Source organism: Colossoma macropomum, unplaced genomic scaffold, assembly GCF_904425465.1.
Source record: "Colossoma macropomum unplaced genomic scaffold, Colossoma_macropomum, whole genome shotgun sequence".
Taxonomy (NCBI): domain Eukaryota; kingdom Metazoa; phylum Chordata; class Actinopteri; order Characiformes; family Serrasalmidae; genus Colossoma; species Colossoma macropomum.
This window is the reverse complement of record NW_023494788.1, coordinates 24,382,874-24,408,634: the sequence shown is the minus strand read 5'-3', so window position 1 is coordinate 24,408,634 and position 25,761 is coordinate 24,382,874. Positions and strand designations below refer to the sequence as shown.

At 41.3% G+C, this 25,761-nt stretch overlaps 1 protein-coding gene across 2 annotated transcripts; it reads right to left on the bottom strand.

Moving 5' to 3' along the window:
* Positions 1-1,120: 1,120 nt before the first annotated feature.
* si:ch211-159i8.4 (matrix-remodeling-associated protein 5) lies at positions 1,121-19,356 on the bottom strand. 2 transcript variants are annotated; one of them, XM_036568869.1, is made up of 7 exons: positions 19,038-19,356; positions 14,305-14,540; positions 12,733-12,862; positions 12,067-12,457; positions 6,621-9,935; positions 5,246-6,149; positions 1,121-3,592 (listed from the first exon to the last, which is right to left on the bottom strand). In XM_036568869.1, the coding sequence occupies exons 2-7, from the start codon at positions 14,499-14,501 to the stop codon at positions 1,684-1,686; spliced, it is 6,846 nt and encodes a 2,281-aa protein (XP_036424762.1). In that variant the 5' UTR covers positions 14,502-14,540; positions 19,038-19,356; the 3' UTR covers positions 1,121-1,683. The 2 variants fall into 2 exon arrangements, with proteins under 2 accessions (XP_036424762.1, XP_036424761.1); XM_036568868.1 differs by having other exon boundaries at positions 14,305-14,525.
* Between the last annotated feature and the right edge of the window lie 6,405 nt (positions 19,357-25,761).

Here is a 25,761-nt window from a genome sequence, read left to right as displayed (position 1 = left end):
CCTCATACGTAATATATATGTGCATATATTTTGAAATATATGCCTATGATGCAGGTGCATATCGCTGTTGTCGGAACAAAACCTTGTATCTCCAGAATAGTAACTTTTGGAGAAGAAAAAAAACATGCTTTACTTTTAATGTAAGTCAATGGAACCAGACTTTTTTACAAGTAATTTTGGGCTGTTTCTGTTGGTCCTTTCATCGTGAAATTTACAGACAATGCAAAGGGCAACGTGCTTTTTCAAATGATGTCAAAAACTGAAAAATGACAAAAATGGAGATACGAGGTTTCCTTCCGACAGCAGCGCTATATGGCCATATATCGGATTTCTGTATGGTCTGCAATAATGACTTAAACATGAGCTTTACAGCCCAAATTCATTACATTGTGCAAATCTTAGTAGTAAATGCAGTATCCAAATTAAAATGGGCAACAGGATGTGAACACATACTCCTGATTTTTTAGGCTACACAGCAATTTATTATTAGTTTTCATAAATGTGCCCATCATGTCCATTTTACTCTCCCAAGTGTGGCAGTAAGTAGTTCACAGAGTTGGCTGCTTGTGTCTCATCTCTGGTGCAGCCACCAGAACAATGCTAACATTTTACGCCATACAAGGCCCCCTTCTGCTCTCAGCGTGAAAGGATGCTTTGTTCTGGCTTATAAATGCATGGAATCTTGAGGGTATATATTAGATGTACATTGATGCTCCGAACATTCAGCTGCTCAGCCTCTATCTTAAAGGAATCTGATCAAATCTATTTTGAGATTTACAAAAACACACAAACATGTATGCTTCATATAGCTGAATATATCATTTTATGTACAAACCAATATTTCCATAAATTAAGTACAAAATGTCCAAAAATAGTGCAAAAGTCAGAGAACTCCCTTCATTTATTTAATTTCCAGTCAAAACAGCCATTAACTGTAAGACTTTCATTTTTCAAGAGATATATGACAATCCACTTGCACAAAGAAGGGAAAAGTGAAAGGAAAATAAGTGGAAAAACAGAAGTTTCCAAAACTGGTGCTCAAAAAAGTAAATGGGACTCCTAACAACCATGCAAGACCTGACAGACTAAAGCTGTTAGAAAAAAACAGGTAAACAATACTTAAAGCTTTCATCTTTGAAATCAAGCCTCACTCTTGCTTCAGATCTGAAAAAAAATCTGGAAATAGTTAAAAAAATGCAAATCAAACAAAGAAACTGTTGGTGTTTCAGAACGATGGACTGGCCTCCCCAAAATCCAGACCTCAACATCACTGAATGTGTTTGAGAATGTGAGAAGCAGAAAAAGCAACCAACTTGTTGTCCCCCGAGAACAATTTAACTGATAATACATTTATTCTGTGATATTTCTGTGTAAATGCTTATTAATGTATATTTTCTGCTTTTTTCCTGATGCTGAAAAATGAATAACTTGTCATTTTAACTGTAAATTAAACATATGAAGGGTGGTCTCTGACTTTTGCACAGTACTTTAAGCTTGTTTGTTCCAACAAAATTATTACTCTTTTTTTAAAAAAAAAGAAAAATAATGCCCATTTATATATTGCTGATATTATTTTGTGAGCTTTAACTGGAGTTGATGTCTTTTTTAGGTATATTTACATGTGTTTACAAGTGTCCATATGTTGTTTGAAGTTAAGTTCAGATCTCTTACTCCTGAACACATTCATATCACTTGAAGGTATGTTGCTTTGAAGTCCATTCCCAGGGCATTTTTGGCATTGCATTTGTAAATTCCTGAGTTCATAAGGCTGGGATCCTGTATGACCAAACTGCCGTCCTCTGTCATGTGAATGCCACCCAGTGCAGTGAAGCGATTATTAGGCACAAGAGTGGTACGTCCAGGTAGAGTCCAAGAGATCTCTGGCTTAGGAATGCCAGTAGCAACACAGCTTAGGGTCACCGGAGACCCCTTTGTAACTCTTGTTATAGAGGGGGGTGCATTAGTGATCTGTGGTGGAAACACCATAATTGTCACAGGGTATGAGAGTATTGATGATCCAAATGTGTTAGTGGCTTTGCAGATGTACGTTCCCCTGTCAAATTTAGCAGTTTCTCTAAGTTGAAGGGTTCCATTAGATAAATAAGTGACTCTTCCAATAACCTGAGGTCTGTCCAGTACCAGACCATTTGGAAGAGTCCAGGTGATAGTTGCTTGGGGCCAGCCATCCACTGTGCATGGCATGTTCAGTGTCTGTCCAAATGAAATTTTCATTGGGGCAGCCGTACCTCGAATTTGTGGCTTCCTTCCAGGTTCTAAAGCATAGCGCTTTTCTGCTTGTCCTGCCACATTTTTGGCCAGGCAACGATAAACACCTTTGTCACTGGGCACCGGCTGAATAATGTGCAAAGTCCCATTTCCCAAGGAGTGGATAAACCTCTTAAGTTTCATGCCTGGAGCCAGCACTGTGCTGTTGGGAAGAATCCAGACAAACTCTGGCTTTGGCTTTCCAATGGCCCGGCACTCCAAAGTGATGTCATCTCCATCTGGTTTGAGGGGTAGAACCTCAATATTTGGCATTGGGAAGCTTGGCTTTTCAGCAAGTGATGCAACTTCGAGGTCAACTGCAAGGCTTGCCTCTCCAAGGTAATTTTTGGCCACGCACAGAAACCGACCTTCGTCGGTTTTGCGTACACCTCGTAATTCAAGAGTACCGTTCCTGTGGACTTGAAACCTGCCCCCCAAGTAAGGTGAAGGCAGGGACATGCCATATGATGTGGTCCACATTATGTGGGGCTCAGGCATGCCCTCGGCTTTACAGTGCAGAAGCAGAGTCTGATAGGAGACCGCCAAAACTTTGCTCTCTGTCCGCCCCCCTTTTCCATTGATATGTGGCTCCCTGACCTCTACTTGGAGCTTCACGTTCTTAATGTCATCCCCAGCTGAGTTCCTTGCAACACATGCATACTTTCCTTGGTCTGCTAAAGTCACCTTTTTAATGATCAGTGTCCCATCATTCAGTATCTGATATTTGACTGATGACGATGTTATCATCTCATTGTTTGGTGAAATCCAAATAATTGCGGGTGGAGGTTCACCAGTTGCATCACACATCATCTGGGCGGCATGGCCGAGAGGAGCCCAGAGAGACGCCTGGTCCTTGGAGGAAATTCGGGGCGAATTTGGAATGACTTGGACGCTCACTTTCATTGCGTCCTCACCCAGTGTGTTCTTTGCATAGCATGTATAATCACCCTCATCATTTTTCCCCATCTGTTGCAACAAGAGCGTGCCATTCCCAAAGATAATGTAGCGACGATTGCGAGATCCACTGTCATCTGATTGGAGAGCATTGTTTATTATTGTGCCATCAGGCAGACTCCACGACACTTCAGGGTCTGGAAGACCTGAAGCTACGCAGTCCACAAGAAAGTTCTCTCCATTAGTGACTCTCTTTTGCTGACTGCCCACGTTCTTTATCTTAGGTGGCTTCATCAGGACCTCCACCTGAAACAGCTCCATGTCCTCTCCATTGGGCCTTTGATACATGCAGAGGTAACTGCCTCTATCTTTCTCAGTCAGCCGCAGGATCCTCAGAGTGCCATTAGGGAAAGCGGTGATGTGTCTCTGAGGACTGGAGACAAAAATAGAGAAAAATAGTCTGTTCACAACATTTTCATGCATTGTTATTTTAAAGCAACATGAAAGCTGTACTCTCTCTAGTGCCAACCTTTTATTTTCTTTTTGCATGATCAAAGCGTTCTCACTTTTGACTGTTGTTATTTTAGTATTCTTTGAGACGGCCTTGTTCTGTGACAATTTATAGCTTTGTTCTGGCTCACAGTTAGTTTAGGGGAAAAAGAGGTAAATGTGAGGTTTGGTTAATGTATCGTTTAACTTTTGGGTGATTCTACAGAAACGTCCATTTTTGTGTCCCTAACATTTACAGATATATTACACTTTAAAAACATGTTTGGGTTAAAATTCATTTATATTTTTAAATAAAACAATAAGTTATTTTAACAGTTACACCTTCTTGAGCCTCAATTTAGCAATATTGGTTTTTAAATCAATTATTTAGAATTCCAAGCACCACAGAAGAGCTCATCCTCACAGTCATGTGTGAAGGCTGAGGCCATATTTTGAAGAAATGTTTTTCTGCAATTTTAACTACAATAATCTATACATGACTATGAAATGTATGAATTAAATGACATAAAGAAAACAAATGCCGAATAATTATTATAAAATATATAATGAAAGTAGCTGGGATAGGCTCCAGCACCCCACCGCGACCCAGAAGGATAAGCGGTTTAGATGATGGATGGATGGATATAATGAAAGTTGTGGTCCCCAGGAGTCGTGTCACTGGTCTTACTGCGTAACAAAAATTCTCTTATTTTGAAATAAAAATCACACTGATGACATCACTTGACGTCCGTTTACCTGTTTTCTGATCTATGAAGAAAAGCACATGGTGAGTCCACTGTGTCTTTCAGTTATCAGAGATTTTCTCATTTAGCTCATGATTTCATATGAAGCTTTTATCTGAAGTCACTGGTGTGACCGACTTTATTCTGAGGTAATTGTGAAAAAATAGAATACAAATGGATTAAATTCCATATTTTAGTGGATATTCCATGATTGACAACATGTGGTTTGGTGCTCTGTAGCAGCCATTTTGTAAAATGCACTTTTCATTAAAAATGTCTCTGGTGTTACCTTTATTATGTGTAACACCAATGACAATCAGTAACACCAGTGACACCTATGGATAGATAGAAAAGTGGACGTTTCTGGAGAACGACCCCCTTGCATTGTGAGGTTTAACTGAAGTCTCATAGAAGTCACAATTCCTGAGTGAGACTATTGTATTGTCTGGAACAGCAGGGTTTATTTGGGTTTCCTGACTGACACCACAAGCTGTTTAACATTTATCAGTCATTGTTTAAATTACAGTAATGATATGCAGTGGCTTTTGAAGTACCAGTAATAGAGCGAATGCTAGTTGTTTGATTAATGTTCATGCATGCTTTTAATTATCTCACACCAGCTGTGTTTTGTAAATGTCTCGTACATCGCTGGGCATGTGGATTGGTTATTATCTTTCTGTAGAAAGACTGATTTATACTGTGGTGGAACTAGAGAACATTTGCAGATGCAAGGAAAAGGAAGCCACCTCTATGACTCTCCTGCCTTTTTACTTCTAGTGATACAGTAACATATTTCTCGCACATACTTTACAATAATAACAGAAAATAACACAAAAATGACATAAAATTGGTACCTGTAGCGATGTTCCAGCAGAATTTTAGAAGGTAACCTCCAAACAGTGCCCCTGTGGGAGCCGGTGGACTCAGGACAGTGCAGGAACACCGTGGAGCCATACATGGCTGAGACAATGTGCTGCTGGGATGGACCTTTCCAGGGATCTGGAGACTCCTGCTTGACATTCAGATTCACCACTCTTTTAGCAAAGCCCACCGTGTTTGTGGCTGAGCATTCGTATTTCCCTGTGTCTGTAGGAGCGACACTTTTGATGTACAGTGTACCGTTGGGGAAAATAAAGAGTCGTCTCCCGATAAACTGTGTAGGTTTCATTTGTGACCCATCAGGAAGACTCCACTTAAGAAGAGGTGCAGGTTCCCCTTTAGCTGTGCAATGCACATAGATGCTCCTGCCATTGTTAATGGATATGCTCTCAGATGCCTCTTCCTTGATGGTTGGTGGCAGTACAGCAACATGCAGGTGGTAGGTCAAGGTGTCAGCCCCTGCAGCGTTACTAGCAATGCACTTGTAGTCACCTTTACTTGAAAAGTTTGCAGTGTGAATGCTTAGTGTTCCATTGGGAAATAGTGAGATGGTTCTGTCCAGGACCTCCACCTCCCGTACAAAAGTTTTATCAGGAAGTATCCAGGAGACCTGGGCTTGGGGCTTTCCCACTGCAGTGCAGTCCAAGCTGAATGGCTTCCCCAGGTACACAGAGGTGTGTCGGTACTTGGGGCCCTCTATTTTGGGAGGTTCTGTCTGTACAGTGAGTGTGACCACCATGCGATCTGAGCCAAATTTGTTCTGAGCAGTGCAAAGGTACTGACCTCTGTCTTGAAGCTGGACGTTCTTTATAACAAAAGTGCCATTTGGAAGTACCTCAAATCTTTGTCCATGTTTGGTGTTGGCTTGAATTGTAGCACCTGTAGAGGAGATACAGAAAGAAACAGTCAAGGAGTCATGTCTGTTCCTGCCTTAGAAGACTTAACAGATTGTTATTGCCTTCTTCATACAACTGAGTTTTAGCTTGTTTCTAAGCCAAAACAGCAGGAGTTCCTTTCTGCACTCAGTTGGCTGCTTTGCAAAATGCGTAGCTCTCAGTATGGTGCCACTCTGTAATCATTTAGGTGGTTAAACTACATAAATATCTGTACATATGTCTGTACATTCCCCCTTGATGCATAAGCTCTTGTTCTATTTTGATGTAAACTCCATTGCTGCTCAGATAAACATGGCATGTGTTTTTTTCCCAAATTTAGTAATACCTGCTAATCTCATATACATTTTAATGCACATGTTGTCTGTGTGTATATACTGTATTAGTTGCATCAAGGGTAAAAACATTATTCCTTCAGTTCAAGAATGTATTCCAAGTACAATATGAAGTCACCCACCTGTGGAGACTTTAGTCCATGAAATAGCAGGCTTAGGGTCTCCTGATGCCTGACAGCGCAGGATGACATTTGCCTCTGCCAGTGCGGACACAGTAACCGAGTCTGTTGTAATGATCCTGGGTTTCGCACCACTACCCATAAGGTTGGGAAAGGGAAGTGCAGTGCTCAGTTTCTTTATTCCAGAGTGACTGTAGTGCCAGCGGCTGCCATACAGAATGCTGGCTGTGGTGTGTGGTTTGCTGGTAGCTTCTACAACAGAAGGGGGTGTCACAGGCTTGTAGATGCTTGGAAAATTTGGAGTTGGATGAGGTCTCAGGGTTGGTTGGTGAATTCTCGGTTTAGGAGTGATTAGTTTTCCTAGCTGTGATAAGCGGTAAGCATCAAGCTGAGATTGCCGGTATCTGTTTCGAAGCCTGTTAAAGAGCAAGTAGTTTCTCACTCTAGAAGATGTGCTGCTGTGTGGTGGTTCAGTTCGGGGAAAGCCAGTTGCTGCTGACCAAGGGATATAAGCTGTGGGCTTTGCTGTTTGTGCTGTTATTTCGGGTCGATTAGTAACCCCTGCACTCCTTCCGCTGGTGTGCGGTAAATGCCATGTTCTGTCAAGTGAGGAGTGGTGCCTTGATCCATGAACTGTGGGCTGCACTGGGATGCGGTTGGTATAAGTCCAGGAGGGAGGTGGAGTGTAAGGCCTTGGTGTAATTGACATTTGGGTTTTTTTGTGGGTTAGCCAGGGGTGGACAGGCAAGCCAGGGCTTTCAGGTCTGACTGGTGAGTTGTCCACTCTCTGCCTGTTGAAGTTACTCAGGATTGGCGTCTCGGTGGTTAGTGGAACCTCCTGTGTTATAACTGGTTTAATATTGGTGATTTCAATGCTAGGTGGACTTGTAGTTATTATCCTAAATTTTTCTTTATGTGTCTTACCACCAGTCCAATCCGTGTCCTCTCTGTTTTCATGTCCATACCATTTAACTTGAGTGGCTGCTAGTGTGGCAGGAGCAAGAGGTGTTGCACTTGTGAGCTCAGCTGTTTCTTGATACTTGCTGTTATCTTGAAATTCAGTAAACTTTTCTTCTTTTTTATAAACTGGAGGAGGCTTCTGTCTTACTGCCACATTCAGATTGTCTTGAACCCCAGAGTCGTGTTCATTTCTAATTTGTGAATCTGTGAAAAGCTTTTTTTCTGTGCTTTTATTTGTAGTTTGTAAGTGAGTATCTATGGGGGAGATAGATCTAGGAGCTGCTGCAGTTAATGGTGTTGTGATTGTTAGTTTTATTGTGGCTGGTGGAGGATGGGTAGGTTTCTGTGGGCGTAACCTTCTTGGTGGAGGCCTTCTTCCGTATGGGGGCCTTCGTCTTTTGGTTGAGATGGGGTTGCTGTTTGCTCTTATTTTCTCTTGTATTATGTGTCTATCTGTCTTTTTCTCTGGCTGTGTCACATGCTCCATATTGGGTTTTGTAGGGGATATTGTGGGTGAGTAATGACTTACTGTGGTCAAGATTGGAATGTCGAAATCACTGGTCTTTTGATGCAGTTGTTCTCTCTTTGCTGAACTCTGGTCTGTGTGCTCTCCATGAGGTGGTTGTACCAACTGTTTACTGAAATCATGTATATGTATTCCAGTGGTAGCGCTGTTAGATGATGTAGTAGGAGAAGGAGTCATAGGAGCAGGAGTTGTTGTTGTCGTTGTCGTAGTAGTTGTTTTCACTGTTGTTGTCGCTACAAGTCTTGTCGTAATTGTTGCTGGTTGCACGGTTGAGACTTTAGCATTAGCTTTTGCTAATATTTGTGCCCAGCGGCCTGGATCAAGCTCTTTGACAGATTTATTTGGTTTCCTCACATTATCCTTGATCCTCTTTCCTTTAAAACCCTGTCGATAAATTCCCCCGGAACCCCTATGTTTTCCATCCACCCTCTGTGGTGTTTGTTTAGAAGCTGGCGTTTTGATTTCTTGGTATCCTGACCCCTCTGTTTCCTCCCTGTCAAATAAGAATGATTCAGCTTTGACTTCGCTAACATCTGTTGGATCTTCCTCTTTTTCACCAGTTACAACAACCAGATGAGACAGCATGTCTGCCCCATGAAGGTTAGCTGCTAAACAGCTATATTCCCCAGCATCCTCATGCATAACATTTTGAATGACCAGTGTATTATTTTGTGACACATAGATTCGTCCCTTTTTATTGGATGCCTTTAGACTCTCATGCTTTGGTAGGAACCATCTGGTCTCAATTGGCTGAGATGAAGTAACTGAACAGGGAAGACTGAGTGCCTCTCCATTCTCCACAGTCATCTTCTTTCCATTTAAGTCACTGGGACTGAGGAGACGTTCCCTAACCGTGAGCCTATATGCAACTATGTCCACATCTGCCTCAGTTCTCACAAAGCAGTGATAGAGCCCGCTGTCTGACAAGCTTGTGTTTTTGATGATCAGTCTGTTATGCTCCGACACAAGCCTGTGGGAATCAGTTTTTTCGAAAGTAGTTAGGTCTGGAAGCATCCATTCCACAGACTGCTGTCCTGAGCTCAGAATATTACACTCTAGAGTAACCTCAGAGTGCTCCAGCACTATCTGGATCCTTCCCGGTGCTCCTCTCGGGATCAGAGCCCAAGAAGAGGCTGCATCTTCTTTCTCACCCCTACCATTGACGTTTTTTGATATGAAAGTGGAGAAGTTCAGCACTAGCTTTTTTGTTGTGGTCTTCCGCCTGTTCAGCTGAAGAGTGACCCTAGGTTGCAAAAGCCAGGATGGTTCAGCCATCAAATGTCCTTTGAGTTCAGTAAAGTAAGGGGAGTCCTCATTTGTGGCCTGGGAATACTGAAATGTCACTTTGGAAGTATTCTCATGCCTGGCTCCTCGCTCCAGGATGGCTGGACTCTCGTAGTAGTAGGCCACAAGCCTCCACAGGTTCTGAAGAGCCTCCCTGTCAATCTCGCACTCAAGTAAGGTCAGCAGGGTCACGTTCACTGCCACCTCGTCTGACCTCCTCAGCTGTTCCCACACCATGGATGTTCCTTCAACTGGGCGAGTTACCTCGCAAGCCACATGGGCCCTGTTCCCGTGGCTGTCGGACAACATGAAAGTCAAGTGGCCGAGTGGACGCTCCAAGTCCTTGACGTAAGGAAGATCTGGCTCCTGGTCCTCCCAGGCACTGCTCTCCCCTATCTTCAGTGGGGACTGGAGGGTGGGTTTGTCGCAGGAGAGCTGGTGAGCTGAGAGCTGGAAAATCTGGCTGTTGTTGAGGGGCTGTGGTGAGGCACATATGGCACAGTTCTCAGCAGCTGCAGAGTCCCGGTCCTTTTTGCACTTAATTATGCCTGCAGAGACAAAGTAAGAGTGTTCGTACAGGTTAAAATGTCCACTGTAAGCCTATTAGATCACTAACGTTTAGGAAAAAGATTCAGGACATTGGTTTACATTTTTTAGAAACAGAATAGCCAGTGTTGATATCTGATATTTTTCATATTTTTATCACTATGGCCATAGTGATACATAATAAATATGGAATGGAATGGGGGACTACATATGGAATCCAGGACTACATCAGCCTGCATTACACTACAGGAATATACAAGGTGATTTGAAAAGATTCATCCGATTTCAAAGCGCCATATTTTTACAACCGTGAGGCATCTAGGAACCAATCACATACCAATTGAAAGAGGGGGTCATAGAGTTTCTGACTGTCACCGGAAGATGGCTCCCTTCAGTCTGTGAGGAGATGGAGACCCCTGATCAGAAAGTGTTTTGCGTTCTCCACTTCAATAAAAGTGAATCTGTCATAACTGTGCAGCGTGATTTTGTCGGCAGTGAACCTCCAACAGCTCAGAGCGTTCGTCGTTGGTTCCACAACACTGGATGATCTCTGAAATCGCACTGAAAGAGCCGTGAATACAGTGACACCCGACATGCTCAATCCAGTATGGGATGAATTTGACTATGGCAATGATCTTGTCCGTACAGCTGGAGGAGGTTCATACTGAGCACTTGTACAACTACATATTAAACTCACTTAAACCATTTACAATTCACTGCGTTGTTCTGTAATGATTTACAAGTGAAATAAATCATTTTGAAATCAGATGAATCTTTTCACCCTGTTTGACATTTATTTATTTTAGGCCATAAATGCAGTAAAATGAATAACACAGACATTATTAGCATAGTAGCCCAACATCACCAAAATATTCTGCTCTTCTGGAGTACAATAATTACATCATCAAATAGTGGTTTGAAATATTGGTCAAATCTATACATCTGTCCAATGTTGATATTTTTTAAGCTCATATCTGCCAACACTGATATAAATAATAAGAATAAATTTTCTACATGCTAATTATAGAACTTGTTAGTACTTACTGTCAGTATTGGTCTCAACTGGATGCCAAAGAAATTTGATTTGATTAAAAGTCTTCCGTATCAAATATTTCACATTTTGGTGAATTATGGAGCACAACAACAAAATTGAATTGGAAATATAAAATGCTCGAATAAGAAAAAAAGAGAAAGAGGGCAAAATTGATGGTGCTACAGCATTGAAAGAACAAGTATCTCTCTTAACTCAGGATTAAATTGAAAGGCTTTTCTTCGGAGAGGTTTTCTCTGAAGACTGATCCAATTATTTTTATTGAATCAAATCACTTTTGTGACAATTTTGTTCTAGTTTCTTATTAATTAATCAGAAAGGCTTAACCTCTAGGATTAGGCCAAAGTGCAAGATCTTGAGTTTCTGGCCAAATTTGAAAGGATCCAGCCTGTGCCACTGGCCACCAGCAGAGGGCAATGGCAGTGAGGCGCCACCAGTTCAGGGAACTTCAATTCCCAGAAGTCTTCGGACTGATTAGGGCCAAACTGGCACACCTGTGGGGTTCTCTACTTAAGGCCATGGCAAACAGCAGCCCTTTGACACACCTTTGCAGAGGGGTGACTGGTATGGTACTCAGTGTCAGGCAAGGAAAAGAAAAAAAGAGGGCTGAAAAAATTCCAGAAAGAAGAAAAAGACGACCTAAAGGAATAAATTGCACCAAAACTACCGAAAAGACAAAAAGAGGGCTTAAACAAGAAACGGCTCCAAGCCAAACAAAAAGTGGAAAAAAAAGGTGAAACATTAAACTGATCTTTCTCTCATAATTACAAAGGAAGTGTTTTTTGTTTTCTGGTTATCTTTTATTTTACTTTTCTATCTCAGCCTTTGTTTGAGCCCACCGTTTCCAGCGTCCCCTTTGTCTGCCCTTTCCTGCCGTTTTTTTCATTCCCAATCATTAAGGTGTCTTTGCTCTGATCCACCTCAATCCCAATGTGCAGAATCACTCCATTCACACTCCATCACCTCATTAGTTCATTTAATACCCTTTCTCACGGGTTTCCTCTCTGCACTTGGGTCTGCTTCCCTGCCATCCTGTAACAAAGTGTAGGTTTAAGTTTCTCGTCGGTTTGCACGAATCTCACCCTCATGCTTTTTGTTCCACTCTAAGAGCCAGCGCAGGTGGCAGTCGCAGGTCCAGGGATTGCCGTGCAGGGAAAGGACCTCCAGCCTGCTCAGGTGCTGAAGAGTGCCAGGCAGCAGGTACTCTAGCTTGTTGTCTGCAAGGTGAAGGTGCCGCAGGCCCGATCCCCAGAAAGTTCCCAGGAGAGAGAGGGTGGTGAATGTGTGTGGGTGCAGATCCTGCAGCTTGTTTCCTTCCAGCTGAAGCAGCTTCAGTGAAGTTAGTCCATTAAAGGAGAAAGGCTCGATGAAGCTGATTAGGTTGTGGTCCAGGTGGAGGCGCACCAAGCTCGTCAGGCCATCAAACAGACTGGGGTCTATTGACTTTAGCTTGTTGTAGCTCAGCTTCAATATCTGTGGGAGTAAAAATGAACAGTCAGTGCACGGTGGCTTTCACTGCTGCATTTGACATGTACATGCAGCTACATAGATATAAGTTTAGAGCTAAATAGGAGACAATAGGTGACTGAGCAGAGTAAGGTCTGTACCTCGTATGACCTTTTTTGCAGTTTTGCCAAAGGCATTAATGAGGGATAGTGTATATTTCAGTGCAGTGAAACGGTAAACGATTTCCTGACAAAATACATATTTCATTTTACAGGCACAGACATACATGCATGCTTGCACACCTGGAGGTAACGTAAGTGGTAAAAGGATCCTGAAGCCACAGAGTTGATGTCGTTCCCATGCAGCATAAGCATCTCTAGTTGGCGCAGGTTCTCGAAATCTGAGGGCCCCACAGCCACAATGCTGTTATAGCTTTGTGGGAGATAAGAGAAATCATGAATGAGGATTTACTTAAAACTTCCAGATGAAATATATCTGTCGGTTTGGGTCGAGTCCAATCTTTAATGCGTTCCTTGTGAAATCTCCTGTTATTTTGGAACAATTGCTTTCACTTGAGGTGGAGATGTGTTACCAGGAATAAGACATTTAAAAGTGCATCACACCAAAATGAACAATATATGCTGTAGTAGTATAACAAAGTATAATAATGTGGCCAACTCGGACAAAACCGAAATTCAGGGCACACTAGGCCGAAAACTGAAAAATAAAAGTAGTTTACATAAAATAAACTTACTAAAATTATTACAGTATGTAAGCTACAGTATGTGCCACAAAATAATCCAGGACAAAAGAGAACAGTTGATCATCCAAGCCAATTAATTCCATTATTTTTAGTTATATTTTGCACTATATTTTTTATTTTTTCATCTTTTCAAAAACGAAGGCCACAAATGGCGTTGGAATGCTTGCAGGGCTTCATTTTGTTTCTTTTGTTTAGCCGTTTTCTGCATATTAAGCAGGATGTTGTGTTTTCAAAGGGTATCACACCTGTAGTTGATAAGTTTGTGGGTGCTGTACATCCACATGATTGACATGAGCAGAGATTGTAATTTTTAATCACTGTTTTTCAATTTCATTACCATTAAAATGGTGTAAAATCATAGATTTTTGAATATTGTAGGCTTTTTGATGTTTGTTTATTGTTTTATTCTCTTGTGGCCATTTTTCTTTTTATGGCTGTAAATTCGGCTGAGAAAATTGGTGGAGAAATTTCGGTGCATCCCTGCTTTATTATGCACCGTTTAATGTCCCCTTTGAAATGTTTCATTTCTGCTAGTTACTCTTGTAATTAGCTATGGGTTTAAATGGACTCCCCTCTATTCAAATATACAATTCGACAGTTTGGAATCACTTGTTATATTTGTTATTATAAAAATATATACAGTAGTAACTTTCACAATGTACAATGATATACGTTTTAACTTTAAATTGAATAACCCCAAATAGTACTTTTTAGATGTTCTACATATTATTTTATATATGAACTTGATTTACAGCTTCATTCTTCATAATTTCCACATTCATCTATCTTCATCATTCTGCAGTCTTTAAGAAGTGTGCCACAAAGTCTTTTTGAAGGTGCTACTGAGGAACCACTTTTGATAACCTGGAGAACCTTTTAGCGTGAAGAACTTTAAAGGTTTAAAGAACCTTCCCATAACGTAAAGGTTCTAGTACAGTTTAAGGGTTCTTCCTCGTGTTCTTTAAACATTTTAAACAACCCTTTTCAGCATCTTTACATTGATTTACATCCAACTAATGCAACCAATTGGTTCTGTATTATTTAACACATTGATTGTAAACCTCTGTGCGGCGATGATAAACGTCAGAATGGTAGTAACAGCACTGCCTACCCCAGGTTGACTCTCTCTGTGTCCTTGGGCAGATTGCGTGGGGGAGAAGGGAGATGGCGGAAGGTGCAGTGCACCTCCTTTGGGTTGGGGCAGCTGCAGGACCTTGGGCATGCACATAGACATGCAGGCAAGAAGAGGAGGAGGAGCAGCAGCAGTGCTGCCTTCAGCCAGGGAGCAGGGACACCCAGGGGAGCCATGGCTCTCTCATGCCATCCTCTGACCTGGGGACAGTAAATCTGTGTAAGTATGAGCCAGAGCACCATTGTGAAGATGAATCATTTTCATAAATAGCCAGGAAGTCAGTGTAAGCTGCTCTAACATAATTTTAATAATAGCTAGCATGATAAACAAGGCCAGGGGGAGCAGTTGCACTCTGTTGCCGTTGCTTCTAAACAGAACTTGGCCTGGGTATCTTTCACCACTGCTTTGTGCAAGACATGGTGACATCCCTATTATGCCATGACTCACTGGCCACAAAGAACTTCTCATGACACGGTTGGCTACTGTGCGTGCTAAGTGTCATGTGGTAGAGCCGTGCTAGTATTTCAGGCATGTTTATATTTCTGAAAACAATGTCTTAGAATAGTTTGAAGAAACCAGAATGATTTCTATGGTAAAATGCACGAAACATTAACAAGTGGGGAATAAATAGAAAATAACTGGCAGATTTATTTTGAAACGTGACCCCTCTTTATATTTATACTGTGCGTTGTGCAATAAGAGCGAGTGAGATATTTGGTGTCACGTCTTTCCGCCCCCACAGGACTGCTGAGTCCTCGCGAAATAAATCATTGCTCAAGTGTTTTCCTTGGGAAGCACACGGCATTAGCTTCATACCGCAAGCCTCTGCTAGCAAGCCCTCGACAGCCCAATTACACCAACAATCTTTAAGAGGATGATGACAAGCGCAGTGCTTCCTAAATGCCAAAATATTTAGACTCCAGGGCAAAGAAAGTCAGTGAGGGCCACGTCTTCTTTTTTTTTCGCTTGTTCTCTAGCTTGAGCTGCTCAAAGCTCCTTCAGTCTGAGGGTGAAAATGGCAGAATAAGACAAAATAGGAGGCATGATTTATTTGCCTGTCAGTGGCACGATAATGACCCATGATGATTTGGGTAATTTCAGAAAACGCGCTCCTCCAGATACTCCGGTCAGATGCCGGTGAAATTACCTCTCTTTGCTGCAGCAAGAGAGGAATAACTGCTGGAATTTGTTAAATCTTCTACAAAGAGCACATTTATGATGTAAAACGTTAACAGTACCAGGCAGTATTGTGCAAAAGACCTCTAAGCAAAATGAAGCAAAAAGGCATCTAAGCAAACCATTTATCTGGACAATACATGTATTTTTGCTTGTAAAAACACCATGTAACACTAAAATGAAAGCTAAACAAACTTTAATAGAGTAGACCATAACAAAAAAATAGTTTATATGTTTTTCTCCTTGGTAGATTTGTTCAAATCCACCACCAGCACACCCTCATTTAATTTAATGATGCATTGATCTAGTTAAACTAGGTATTGGAAGATAACTAGAAATAGTATGAAAAAAAAATATATGAATGAACACATGCACACTCATAAAATCTCCTAAAATATATTCTTATCAAACTTTTATGCTAATTTTAGCATTTTTTTTGAGCATATAGATGCACACTGCCAAATTAAATAGCTTTTTAAATATAATTGTCTCGGATGCCTAAGACTTTTACACAGTACTGTATGTTTATACTGAAATTAAACTTTGTCTACATTTTCTTTATTTGGAGAAGAATTTTGTATCAGTTAAGACAGATATTGGCACTGCTGGAGATACAAAACCTTGTATGTCCAAAATGTGAACTTTTACAGGAAAAAAAACATTCTTAGCTTATAATTGAAGTTAATATAACAAGTAATTTTAGGTCATTTTTTTCCCCAATTTTCTTCCCAATTTAGTCGTATCTAGTTTCACCCACTAATTAGGACTCCCCCAGTCACATGATACCACCGGTGCTAGGAGAGCGAAGGCTGACACAGGCTTTCTCCAAGACCTGTGAAGCGCCACCGCATCTTTTCGAACTGCTGCTAACACGTCACTGGACAGCCGGACGCACTCAGAGGAAAGCGCCAACCGCCAAATCTATTATGTCAGCTAACAGACGCCTGCGCTGACTAGCATCGTACTGAGTGATGGGGGAGACGAGGGGCCATCCTACCCACCCAGAGAGCGAGACCAATTGTGCTCTCTTGGACTCCCGGCCACGGATGGCTATAGCATCACCAGGAATCAAACTCACCATCTCCTGACGACAGGGCCAACCCTCAGACGGTTGTGCCACTTGGGAGCCGCAGACCATTTTTATTGGTCCGTTTATTGTGAAAATGTAACAGGGTAGCTTGAATTTTCAAATTATGCAAAAAAGTCAAAACAGTTTACAGTAGAGACAGAAGCCTTTTGTGTGACCGCATCAATGCATTTTGCCATAGCTTCTTTCTGTAGGCCCCCTAGTGGTGACAGAATGGAAATGGACTTTTTATGATTTTATGAAAATATAATGAACTTGGACACTGTTGGCTGTCTATGTATGAAATGTTATGACTCTGTTGAGCTGTTAGCAAGCAATGAGGGGAGAAAGGGGAGGGCTGAGAACCCCCTGCCATGAAAACAATTCGCATCTCTCCCGTGTAGCCCATCACTTCACAACTGTAGACCCAACTGTTGTTTTACACCATGCTGAACTCTTGAGACTCAATAAGTTACACCACTAGTTCATCTTTACATTATCTATGTTTCCAAGTTGTGTTTGTCATGTTTCCGTCTCTAAGTACATGCATGTCGCAACTTGTGTGCCTTTGGCTTCCCTGACGTCCCAATTATCTGCTGATAGGGATATTGTGTTTATTTTATTTATCATTTTATTGTTATTACTTTTTAACCATGAAACCATCATACAAGAGATCACAAGCGTATTTTTTGTCTCTATGCCAAATAGATCTGTTAGAGCACTTTCTGTTTAGAAAGGCCGTAGGCTGTTCTGGACATCTCAGAGTGGCAGCATTCCTTTTAGAGGCCGCATTAATATGGAAAACAGAAGTTTCAGCGCTTTTTTTGATAAAAGGCTTTTATGTAGTATGTGCATATTGTTTAAGTTTAAATGTACCATTCAGTCCACAGTCCATACAGCTGTTTTGAATTGGTTGTTTTTGTCACGAAAACTGTCGCACTTCCATATATCTACCACAGCAGCTTAGCTCCGCCCACTCACAATGAGGTTAGAAATGGCATAAGCCAAAAAAAAAACAGGGCAGCCAGTCAGAACAGAGGTCATTTACATATCAGTCTTGAAGGCATGGTAACAATAACAGGCTTTTAAATTCTACACGCCTGGAAAAAAAAGGTTCTTCAAGGGTTCTTTAGTAAAAGCTATGGTTCTATGTAGATTCATGAACACTCATAGAACCATTTGCATACTTAAATGGTTCTTTGCTTGGTGAAGAGGTTCTTTCGGCTTGATGGAGAATGTGTTCTTATTCTATATAGAACCTTTTTGAAAAAGGTTTCTGCTGCTGTTGATGATGCTTGTAACAACAGTGCTATGCAGAACCAAATACAAGACATTCTCCCTCAATCTAAGGAACCATTTCCCCAAGCAAAGAACCATTTAAACATGCAAATGGTTCTTTGAGTGCTCATGGTTCTATACAGAACCACTGTCTTGCATAAAAAACCCTTAAAGAACCACCTTTTTAAAGAGTTTAAGGGATATAAAGAGGTTTAAAATGGGCATGTAAATATGAATTATGACTGGTACATAAAACCACCCAAATGTCATCATATCCTCAGGGCAAAGAAAAGAAAATACTAGAAAAATGTAGGATATGAGCCCTTCAGTCCAGCTACACCTCTCCGACATGCTGTTTGTGTTTCATGTAAGAGGCGTGTGAGTGGAATCTTTCATATGACACTAAATTGGTGCATAAATGTTATTTTCCACTGAGGTTTTCATGATGTTTTGGGCATCGATAAACAAATTGAATGGAAAAAAGTTCTGTTGACATTCAGAAACCGTTACCAACATTTTTTTCTCCATAGTCTACACTGGCAAACTTTTTGAAGTGCCCAAAAAAACTTTTTGCATAGAAACCTACAGATCTTTCAGAACTGATGGAATATTCCTGCTTTCTGTTATGGGAGATTTAAAAGCCAGCATATGTAATATGAGTCACTCATATGCTCCTCATCTCTAACACATTTCACACAAGCTCAAGCTGAGCTGACTTAGGCTGTTATTTAACGACTGGACTTTGGTGCAACCGAAGGTAGAACTTTCCCTTCCTCACCTGCTGTAAAGCACTGGCTCATTTCCCCATATGGTAACAATGAACCATGACCCCTTCTTTTCATCCTGTCTGCAGCTTTGCACTTGAATCACTCTTGACACAAAACGACTGCATGTAAGAGCCAGAACCACTTTTTATATTAACTTTCTTAAACTCCTGCTCTTGTTAACACACTAAAGCAGAGGTTAATACACCGAGGCCAAAAGTTTTCTGAGCAAAGTTTAATTGGACTGCAAAGACCTCATTGACTTTCAGAGGAATTAACATGAACGTTCTAGTACATGATGAAACAGTTACGACTCTGAAGTAACTTTGAAGTATAATCACTGCGCTATTAATCACCATCCAGTAATAAAACAGATCTCAACATGAATGAAAATGCGACTAATCAAATCTGCACGGAATCTGGCTTACCTTGAGATTCGTGGCTGCAAAAAAAAAAAAGAAGTTGGAATTTTAAGTTCTTCAGTGTAAGTTTGTTCGGCGAGCACTTTGGCGAGATCACTTTCTGCTGTTTTCCTGTTTTTCCCCCACCGATCTTAACCAAGCGAGGAGCGCTGCGTGTTTGGAGTGATGGAGCGTTAGCTGGAGAGCTTCACTCTCTGCCTCCAGAAGTCCAAACCCTCCACATCTGGAGAAGCGCTTAACTTTCCTCCGCTCTGTTCAGTGGAATGCCGCTGCTGGACTTGGCTTCCGTCCACCCCCTCTCCCTCTGTTTCTCTCTCTCTCTCTCTCTCTCTCTCTCTCTCTCTTCTTCTCTTTCTCTCTCAGGCTTGCTCGATCTCCCTCTGTTACCTGTGACTCCTGAATGGTGGGTGTAGCCGTTTCTCTGGATCTTCTTCTCCCTCCCATGCACGCACACACCTGTCTGATCGTTCACATGTTCCTTCTACCTTTCCAACCTCTGGTTTTCTGCTTTGGTAGTTGGGCTACTTTTCGTCCACAGCTTTCTGAAAGGTCACCAGGGCAGTTACTTTGCATTATGCATGCATAAGAGACTAATCACTGTTGACCAAAGCCTTATTTGAAAATCCTTAGTCGATGGTAACCTTAATACTGAAAAAGCACTGAGAAGGACCCACTATGATAATATTAGATCTGTCTCAGTAATTGGAAAAACAGGAGTTTGGGCTCGCACACAGTGTCAGGACATGGAATATTTAATGTGTCCAGTTTGCAGGAGTAGAAAAACACAGATAAATTATACCTAAATGAAAGTAAACAAACAGTCATACTCAATTAAAAGCAGTAGCAAATCATACATATTAATGCTAGGCCTTTAGTTTGGGTAACAAATGTCAATTCAGTCAAAAACAAGCTGCAAAATACTTCTATAATGCTATCCTAGCGCCCCTATGGGATTGTAGTAGTATGTTAGTGTCCAGCTAACAGCAAATTTGCATTGCTGTTCTAAAACAAAATTTGAAGCTTGTAAAAAAAAAAAATTCTGTGTTTTTATTTGAATCTTATATGAGACACATTATCATATATTTTACCATTTTTTGCAGTTTTACAGTGACCTTCAATGAAGAGCCCTGGCACAGAGATGCCGGCCTTGTTTTCCATTTTTAAAACTGAATCAACCCTGGTTGGACCACCTGAGCTGGTCCTGACCTTCGTGGAGCCCTAAGCAAAATTCTGCAAAGGGGCCCCCCCACCTGACCCATGAGCCGTGTAAACGCTTTGTAATTTCCACACAGGCACACCTGAAACCTCAGTGCTCCCACTACAATCCTCCCTCCTTTAACAGTTTGCTCAATCTGTCAGTCTAAGAATAAGTAGACCTACAGAACAGAATGAAGTAAACAAACAATATTTATTTAATGAAAACTTTTCCATATAATCTTGAAGACAAGTGAATATTAACATTAAGATAAATACCAAGAAACGTAAGCATGCCAAACATCAAGCCCATTCAAATGGGCTGCCCTAGATTTTCAAATATAAAACACTATTTATACTCTGGCTTGGTTGAATACCTGATGGTTATTATTTACTGAGAGATGTGCATCCTTATTGGCCAGTATGCCCAGCTAATCAACATTTTAAATTTAATATTTAATCAATAGGTAATGTCAGTCCATTGCTGTCCATTTTGCATCAATCCAGAGCTGTAACTAAACGTTGGCTTGCGAGACTTTGGCCCAATCCCATTTCACCCATTACCCCTACCACTTAGCCCTTAGCCCTCCGTTTTGGGCGTTCATGTCTAGAGGGTAGGGTGTCCCGATTCTGGTTGAGGGGGAGGGCGAAGTGTTATGATAAAAAAAGGAAAAATGGCAAGATGGCTGAGCGAGCAACCAAAGAAACCCACGAATTTGAGAATTTTCTCAGTTAAAAAATTACGATAACCACTGTATTATCTTAGTTTATTGTCGCTTTAGTGTATTATGGTTCTTTTCTTCATAACAAGCATAAAGAAATTGCTAGTAGTAGCTGATGTCTCAGTAGCTAGCTAGCTAAACTTCCCTGTTCCACCTTAAATAGTCCAGCAGTTCTGACGCCCGAAGCGCCAGAATGTAACCGCTGCACCATTTAAGGTGGGACGGGAAAATTCGAACAAGAAGCTGGTGAATATCTGACTTCAGCTTCATATCACTGAAGAATTAGGGGTGGGCGATAATGAATAATTGCCCCCCTCTTTGAAGGCATATGATGCCCTAAATGTAACTAAAGCCCAGCAGGGAGGAGCTGAACTTTACCCTCCTCTGCTGTCACTGCAGACTGGCAGGGTCGCCTGCAGAGCAGCGCTGGTAGCTGTTAATGAAGTGATGCTCTTTTTATTTGAGGGTCCCATTTTGTGGGGGAAGATTTCAACCACTACCCTTGTAACTCAGTTCTAAGAGGCAAGGAGACTCTCAAAACCAAAGGGTAGGGGTATTGAAATGATGTGCGTCTGTGAGGAGAGTGCCATCACACCCATATAATGTCTGGGCTGGACTGGTCTCCACAGAGGCTGCTGCTGCAAAGCGCGAGTTTTATTTTGTGCATGCGCATAAGAACATGTTTACACGAGACATGGTTATCTTTTCTCAGCAGTTTGTAAACAGTTATATTTCACTCTCCCAGAATAGAGAGAGATGCGCTGCCCAACTAGCACACCAACTTTTATTTGTTAAATGTTAGTGTTAATTGCTGACATCAAACTCGGGGAGGAAAGAACTCAAATTGACCTGATTACTGTTTCCCCAGTTCACTCTCATGGTGTTGGTTTTGGTTTTTATTTGTGACCAGATCGGTAGTTCCTCTTCATCTTCTCAATGAAGTTGTAAAACAAAAGCAGCTTTGACATGAGGTGGAGACGGGGCCCTGGCATAATTTGCGAGGCCCTATGCATTGTGCGTAGTGAGGGTATGGGGCCAACCGGCTCTGTAGACCACTTGTCTATTTTCTTGTTTTTTCAGAGACGTATGTTGGACGTATGTCGGAGATTTTCACACAGAGTTAGTCCCACCCATCATGAATCAAACTGTGAATTGTTGATACCACTGTCACATCCTACATGTTAGTGGTTAATCTTACATGTTAGGCCTGTAGATGAGCTCCTGAGCCAGGCAAGCTGCTGTATCTCTTTAGAAACCATGATGAAAAAAATCCTGATCGGACAATTTTCTGCCAGGGCTGATTGATAAAGGTTGATAAATACTTGAGTGAAAGTAAAAACTATTGACTTTGAAACATAATAAAGATTATAAAAGTAGAGGTAAATGGTTTTTAAACTGCTTATCCTTCTGGGTCGCAGGGGGTGCTGGAGCCTATCCCGAGCGATCATTGGGCGGAAGGCAGAAAACCTTAGACAGGTCGCCAGTCCATTGCAGGGCAGACAGACATATACATTCACACCTATGGGCAATTTAGCATCTCCAGTTGGCCTGACGGCATGTCTTTGGACTATAGGAGGAAACCCACACAGACACTGGGAGACCCTGGTCGCCCGGCCTGTGTAATTCTCTGGCAATCGAACCCAGGTCCTTCTTTGCTGTGACACTGTGCTGCCCTAAGTAAATGTTTTAACAGATAAAATTGAAAAGTTTTCCTTATTTGGTGGTATGTGTTGTGGTGACCAATCTGTGGCACTGGTCTACGCACAAAGACAAGTTAGCAAAGTTGTGGCAGTTTCATTTTACACTGATACGAAATTTGGTTGGATTATTTAATACAAACAATAAATTCAACATGAACTAATCAGCAAGAGAAGAAAAAATCTCATGTCTTTTGAAATTTGTGACGAGGTCTAAATGAAAACGTTTGGTGTTCATTTGCGATAATACTTTGATAGGATTTGTAATTATACTTTGTGTAATTGTATTTTGAAATTATTTTTCCAAAATAATGCTTAAGCATGGTAACAAAGTATAGCTTAACATTACTTAAATCTTCTAGTGTTCCAGAGTACAATAAATACTTGATCAAATATTAATTTAAAGTATCGGTCAAATCTAAACACGTGTACAATAACAATGAGGCTGACATCACTGTACATAGTAACCTTTAGGAAAAGGACTTACAAAGTCAGGATCATTTTGTTTGTCCTGACTTTGTAGGTTAGTCCTGTTTTTTTTCTCTGCTTTTTTGCACAGTCAGCATACAAAGTTCGTCTTGAAAAGATATGAAAACAAACTCAAACTGAGCAGAATTAGTACACATCCCGAGGGCGCAGTTAACCAGCAGTCCAAACCACGGATAAGAGAGCTCAACCAGACATGCCTTAATCGAAATACCATTTCTACCCGGAGCGGAGGAGAGTCAGTTATTTACATTTAGCCATCATGTGTCAGGTAATGGCCAAATCGGATGTTATCACAGGATAACTTAATACGCTTTCAGAAAAGAGACATGCTGCATGCTAACTACTGTAGCCCACACAATAGAATCGTATATTAATACAGCAAAGTTTTCTTGTTTTGTTACAACGTCCTACACAAAAAAGCTAAGCTTTCTTGCATATGAAACCCTGGAATGCCTGCGGGTTTTAAACAAAAGGCTTGGGGGAAAAAAAAGTAGTTTGTTCCATTTCTTGGCCCTGAATCTGTTCTTCAGACTAGGTCTGTGAATTGAATTTGCTCTCACAGTAGTGCATTGAATATCGCAGTCTGCGCTCCCCATTGCATCTGCGTTCACTCTTCGGAAGCGCACAGACCCTCCATTCTGCTCTCTTTTTCACCGCTGAGTCTCACTCCTCTTCTGGCAGAGGAGGAAATGCACACTTTTCATCATCCCGGCCTTGTGTTTTGGCTGCAGCTGGCAAATTAATTTGCTGTCTGGCCTGTTGTTCAGTGCTGTATGCGAGTCTGCAGCCTGGGGCCAAAACATTCGCACTCACACACCCAGGAAGGACCTTGAGAAACCTTGAGATGTGAATACATACAGCACCGTTCGATAAAGCCGGAGCGTTACACAGCTGATATCCCTGTAGGATACAATAGATAGCAGTCAATGAGACGGGGCGTGCTCGCATTCACGCGCACAAAAAAGGGCCCGCACAAAAGCCCTGAGTCTGCCATGGCAAAGAAAAGTATTCAGGTGCTTTGGCTTTTGGCTTCCGTGCTGCCGTAAAGTGCCTTTTTAATAATACAATTTACGTTCCCCCTTTTGCTCATGCTCAATAATTGGCTCTGTGTTTTGCCATTATTGTTGGACACACAAAAGGAATGTGTGTGATCTGGCTCCACAGAATGGGGGAGGGCACGCAGGGGGCTGAAAGCTCACCTTACACAAACAGGCTTCTCCCCTCCATTCCCACAGAACTGCTGTCAGCACTGGCAAATAAGCCCAGACCAGAGGTATTAACACTGTACTCTAATGCTGTAGGGGAAACACTGATAAGACTTGGGCCTAAAAAGCTGGAGACGTTGGACCTTATTCATCAAAGTTGCGTACGGTCAAATACGACCGTAAAATGAACCCACTCAAATTTGTTATTAATCAATTTCAATCTTTGGCATATCTGTACAAGCAAACTCACCTCTGGCAGAAGTGTGTAAATTTGAATGTAATAGTCTAATAGGTAGAAATAATGCCTGATTTGCGGTTAACTAACCACAACTATCATCTGTAATACCAATAACACAAATAAAAATAGAAAATAACAATAATACTAATAATTTGTGCACATGACAATCCAGTACAGATGTGAATGAGCTTATTTTACTAGATATAAACAACACATTGGTATAAACAAATGCTGCAACTATTCCATGTTCCATTTAAAGACATACTACTCTGTGCTTTTCTTTTCTACTACTGACACCTCGCACAAACCTAAACAGCTAGTGCAGCATCTCTAACACTGCAATAATACAGCGGTTAAATATTATTTTAGAAAAACGATCACACTAAACAATCAGATCATTCTACCGTCTTAAAGACGTTTCGTTTATTTCACATAATATTCTTTCCAGTTGTTCTGATTTTTATGCTATAAAGTTTAGTCAGTAGGGGGAGCTGTGCTGTCATGGCTCAACCTCAAACTCAAACAGCTAAAAACGAAAAGTTAAAATAGTTTCTAATCGCTCACCCAGAACTTTCCTTTAATTTTAGTAAGTAGAAGGATGTGTTTCACTAAAAAAGCAAAGAAAACTCACCTGTATGTTTCCTTTTAAATAGCAAACGGGTAAGTTCTGATTGGTTGGCGAGCGGAGCAGCTCATTGGCTGTTCGCGCTCACTGACGTCATGAACGTACATGAGGCGCCATTTTACACTCCTAAAACTTGAGTTTTAAAGCTCTTAAAAAATATAACAGCAGTGTTCAAATGTTTTATGCTGTTCTGTGTTCAGGAAATAAATGTATTCTTTTACATTTAAAACATTTAAGCATTTATAAACTATGATTTTGCTCTAATGCTCCATCCTAACCCATTCCTTTTGGACTCACTTGGGAGCGCCCTCTAGTGTTTGAGACACCCTGAAGACATTACAGAGACATAATTCTCTCTACAAGTTCTCTGCCATTATCTCATGGGCTGCTGAATGCTGTCGTTTTATTGGCTCCCTACCCAAACATCTGCATGAAATCGGACGTTTCATGTAAATCATATGTAAATGTGCTGGGCTGGTGCTTGATGTTATGCACTGAAGCTGATTCATCATTTGCGTTCAGATCTCCGCTTGTTTCCATGTTGCACAAAAGTTTAATGA